This window comes from Myotis davidii, unplaced genomic scaffold (assembly GCF_000327345.1).
Source record: "Myotis davidii unplaced genomic scaffold, ASM32734v1 scaffold599, whole genome shotgun sequence".
In the NCBI taxonomy this organism is placed as follows: Eukaryota; Metazoa; Chordata; class Mammalia; order Chiroptera; family Vespertilionidae; genus Myotis; species Myotis davidii.
The window spans coordinates 630,209-634,756 of NW_006290772.1; the positions used below are offsets into that span (position 1 = coordinate 630,209).

The window sequence follows — 4,548 nt, forward strand, 5'->3', positions numbered from 1 at the left end:
TCCCCGAGACCTGAGGCACCTCACAGACACACCCCTCCTTTTGTAGGCACAGCCCAGCCCTGGCCCTCTATGGGCCCCAGAGTCAGAGTGGGCCAGTGTGGCCACTGGCAAGCTGGCTAACCTCTTAGAGCCTAAGAGGCCACACCCAGGTCAGCCCCTTAACCCCGCCCCTCACCGTTAGGGATGCCACAGACACCATCCAATGGGAACGGGAGAGGCCCCTGCATCTTGGGGCTGCTGTGAGGATTAGATGGACAAAGTGGGTCAAGGGTTCAACTGAGAAAGTGCCTGGCAAATGCCATCTGGTCTTGTTTTCTCTATTTTTATTGTTTTCAACTTGCCCCTCATCCAGGGACTGTGACCTTTGTGAGCCTCGGCTTCCTCATCTGTAGAACAGGGATTATGGTGTCCATCAGCCAGAGTTCCCGTGAGGGTTGAGAAAATGTGCAGTACAGCTGTTTGCTTCTGAAGTGAGGTCAGCAGCCACATCAGTGTGGGCAGGTGGCCAGCATGCCCCTTTCCCAAGCTCCCATACACCTGGCACTCACCCGCAGCCCCTAGCGGGCAGGGAGAAGCCTAGCTAACAGAGGACACTGAGGCTCACAGAGGGAAGGGCAGTCGAGCTTCAAGGTGGTGACTGGAGCCAGCCCAGGGACTCCAGAGAGGTCCTGGCAGTGGCCTCCCCTAGGAAGGAAAGGAGGAGGGAAGGGGACAGTTACTGTTCTAAGACCCATGTTTGGTGGGAGGCAGGTGGGCAGGGGCCCAGGGACCCACCCAGCCGGCCCCTTTGAGCACCCTCTGTGCATGGCTCAGGCACAAGAGCAAGAAGAAAGCCTTCACCAAGGCCTGTAAGCGGTGGCGTGACGCCGATGGCAAGAAACAGCTCCAGAAAGACTTTGCCGCCATGAAGAAGTACTGCAAGGTCATTCGGGTCATCGTCCACACCCAGGTCAGCCCCGTGACCTCAGCCCACGCCCAGTTGGCCAGGTCACCGCTGGGCTCCCCCTCCCCCACCCCAGCCTCCAGGATCCCTGGCAAATGTCAGCCTAAAAATACCGTGAGTCCCGGGCACAGGACCAAAGGGTTGGCCGTCTGTAGGTCCAGGGATGACATGCTGGGTGCCAGTGCGCTCTGAGGGCTGTGGGGCATTGCCCATGCCCGGTGGTCAACCAAGGTCCTGAAATGCCCCAGAGGACTTGGGTCTCCTGCCAGGTGGCTGGTGTAGAAGGCCAGCTCCTCCTGTGGCTTCTGCTATAAGTGTGTGTGTGCACCCACATTTGCCCATGGGGTCTGGCTTGATGTGGGCTGACAGGTTACCTACCCTCTGGCTTATTCTGGAACATTCCTTGGTGTCTAACCTCAGGGAAGCCTTTCATAGGCCCTGAGCAGGGATACTCCCTCCCTACCCCCCACCCCTGCCCAGTGACTCTCACATGTGCAGTTCCTAGTTACCCATGTCGTTGGTTAAGGTCCATCTCCCTTGAGCTCCCGGGGGGTAGGGGCCACGCTGCCTGTTCAGAGCTGTGTCTGCAGAACCCACCCAGAGCCTTGTGTGCAGTAGGTGTTCCGTAAGTGCTCACTGCTGAGCACTCTGCTGTGACCTGACCGTGCTCCTGCTTCCAGCCTGTACCTCACACACAGAGCAGCAGCCAGAGAAGTTTAAAAACGTGAATTAGATTGCATTAGACCCCACACTTGGAACAAAACTCAAGTTCCTCCCTACAAGACCTGCCCGCAGGACGCTGCTCATGTCTGACTCCTTGCTCCCCATGGCCTAGCCCAGCGGTTGCCAACCTTTCGGACCTCACGGACTACCAGTGGTCGGCGGACCACCAGTTGGTGACCGCTGGTCTAGACACACTGGTTTCCATTCTGTCCTCCCAGTTGCTCAGGCTCTTCCCTGTCTCAGGACCATGGCATATGTGGTCCCCTCTGTCCCAGAAGCCTCAGCTCTTCACCTAGTGGCTCCTTCTTATGACTGGTGCCACCGCCTCAGAGAAGCCCTCCAGGGCCACCCTATGTGCAATGACGATTCCCTTCCCCCCTAATAGTCCACCAGAACACTTAGCCCTCTCCAGGATACTTGGCTTCTGTTTCCCAACTAGATGGCGGCTCTATGAGGACCAGGACCCTGTCTGCCGCATTCTGTGCTGTCCCCCAGTGCCTAGCACAGGACATGGCTCATAGCCAGATCAGGCACGGGAACGTCTGCTGAATGAATGCAGGCATGCCACCCCGCCGGGGGCCACAGCCAGTCATGGGCGTCTGTAAGTGCGGCTTTGACCCCATGGGAACGCACTGGCGCGCTGTGTCTTGCAGATGAAGCTGCTGCCCTTCCGGCAGAAGAAGGCCCACATCATGGAGATTCAGCTGAACGGCGGCACAGTGGCTGAGAAGGTGGCCTGGGCCCAGGCCCGGCTGGAGAAGCAGGTGCCAGTGCACAGCGTGTTCAGCCAGAGCGAAGTCATTGATGTGATCGCCGTCACCAAGGGCCGGGGCATCAAAGGTAGGGCTGGGGAGAGATGGCAGCTCCTGGAGGGCTGCCTGGAGGGGATGGGGCCAGACGGGCCTCAGCCACCAGCCCCTCCCGCCTGTAGGGGTCACGAGCCGCTGGCACACCAAGAAGCTGCCTCGGAAGACCCACAAGGGGCTTCGAAAAGTGGCCTGCATCGGTGCCTGGCACCCCGCCCGAGTGGGCTGCTCTATCGCCCGGGCTGGGCAGAAGGGCTACCACCATCGCACGGAGCTCAACAAGAAGGTGTGTCCCGAGTCCTGGTGAGGGGGGACGCTGTGACCAGACCCCAGCAGTGGGGTACATGACCCAGACACTGCCCGCTCCCCAAAGGCTCTGATATGCACCCACCAGTGCCTGGGGTTAAGCCCACATCTGATGGGTGTGGACACAGTGCTGGCCCCAGGGGTCACCTGCTGCCCTCCCCGTGCCCTGTGCTCCTGGCAGATCTATCGCATTGGCCGGGGGTTCCACAAAGAGGATGGGAAGGTGGTTAAGAATAACGCGTCCACCAGCTACGACCTGACTGACAAGTCCATCACACCGCTGGTGAGGTTGGGCAGCCGGTTTGGCTGAGGGGGCCTGGTGAGCATGTGTGGGGTAGGTGTGGGGGTGCTGGGGTGCCCCAAGAGCTCAGGCCCCACCAAGCCCCCTCCTTCCTGCACTCTCTGAGCCTCCTCTGCAGACAGCTTATACTCCAACTGCTGTCACGGGGTGCAGCGTGCAGCAGCTCTGACTGTGGCCACGGAGACAGGCTGCCTGGGTTCGAACTCCAGCTGCAGTATGTGCTGGAGCAGGTGACTCCACCCTTCTGAGCCTCAGTTTCCCCCTGAGTAAAATGCAGATTGTTAAGTGATCCACCGTGGGAGGAGACCTAGGGGGTGGCTCAGCAGCGATAGAGGGTGTCACTCTTGGCCAGGGGGCCAGCTCTGGCTCCTTCCAATTACAGCTGGGCACGGGCACGGGAGTTCTTCCAGGGTTCCCAGCTACCCCCCAACTCAGTGTGGATCCCGACCCACCTCCCCACAGGGCGGCTTCCCTCACTACGGGGAGGTCAACAACGATTTCGTCATGCTGAAGGGCTGCATCGCGGGAACCAAGAAGCGGGTCATCACACTGAGGAAGGTCAGGGCAGGCAGTCGGTTGGGAGCTGGGGAGCAGGAGCCCCATGGGCTTTGCGAGGGGTGGGTGGCTGGCCTGCCCTGTCCTCCAGCCTGTTCAGAAGAGGGGCAGTGCCGAAACCGGTTTGGCTCAGTGGATAGAGCGTCGGCCTGCGGACTGAAAGGTCCCAAGGCAGTGGATGGGGAGAGCAAAAAGAGAGGGGTTCGGGCAGGAGATGGGTGGGTGGGTTGGGGGTTCCTGGAGGGGGTGGGAACCTCCGTCTTGAGGCTCTCCTTTCCCACGATCCCCAGTCCCTCCTGGTGCACCACAGCCGCCGGGCCCTGGAGAATATTGAACTCAAGTTCATAGACACCACCTCCAAGTTTGGACACGGCCGCTTCCAGACAGCCCAAGAGAAAAGGGTCTTCATGGTGAGTCCCCCGGGGCATCGGCCTTCTCTGGGGCTCAGACCGCACATCCCACCTGCTCCAGAGTGGGGAAGCTGGAGCAGATTGGGGTGGCAGGATGCCCCCCCCGCACTCATCCATAGGAGGGGGCTTCTAGAGTCCAGCCCTGGGCGCTAATTCTTGCTGGAAAAGAAGGTAGAGGAGGGACCACCATGGGAGGGGCCGGCAGGGGCCGGCTCTGGGTGACTCAGGCGGCTGGCCAGGGGCAGTATTCTGAGCCAGACCCCTGTGATAAACGCTTCTCCGGCCCCCCACTCCCACAGGGCCCCCAAAAGAAGCATCTTGATAAAGAAAAGCCGGAGACCTCGGGAGACTTGTAGGCGGCTTGGGACGGACGGAGCCTGAAAGAAGCGCGCGAGGCCCCGTCTGTCCCCCTTGTCTAATAAAGGCTGGAGGCAACTCTTCCCGCGGTGTCTGAATTGAGGGCATGGAAAGGGCGGGAGCGCACACCCCGAGCCCAGCGCAGCT

General features: G+C 60.4%; 1 protein-coding gene across 1 annotated transcript in view; it reads left to right on the forward strand.

Moving 5' to 3' along the window:
* Positions 1 to 4,484, forward strand: part of RPL3L (ribosomal protein L3 like) — a 12,999-nt gene extending 8,515 nt beyond the window's left edge. The window contains exons 4-10 of the mRNA XM_006763915.2: positions 814 to 949; positions 2,320 to 2,506; positions 2,598 to 2,758; positions 2,960 to 3,061; positions 3,542 to 3,637; positions 3,925 to 4,044; positions 4,344 to 4,484. Of these exons, the coding sequence (XP_006763978.1) occupies positions 814 to 949; positions 2,320 to 2,506; positions 2,598 to 2,758; positions 2,960 to 3,061; positions 3,542 to 3,637; positions 3,925 to 4,044; positions 4,344 to 4,400 (859 nt within the window). The 3' untranslated portion in view covers positions 4,401 to 4,484. The remainder of the gene's footprint in view (positions 1 to 813; positions 950 to 2,319; positions 2,507 to 2,597; positions 2,759 to 2,959; positions 3,062 to 3,541; positions 3,638 to 3,924; positions 4,045 to 4,343) is intronic.
* The last annotated feature ends 64 nt before the right edge of the window (positions 4,485 to 4,548 follow it).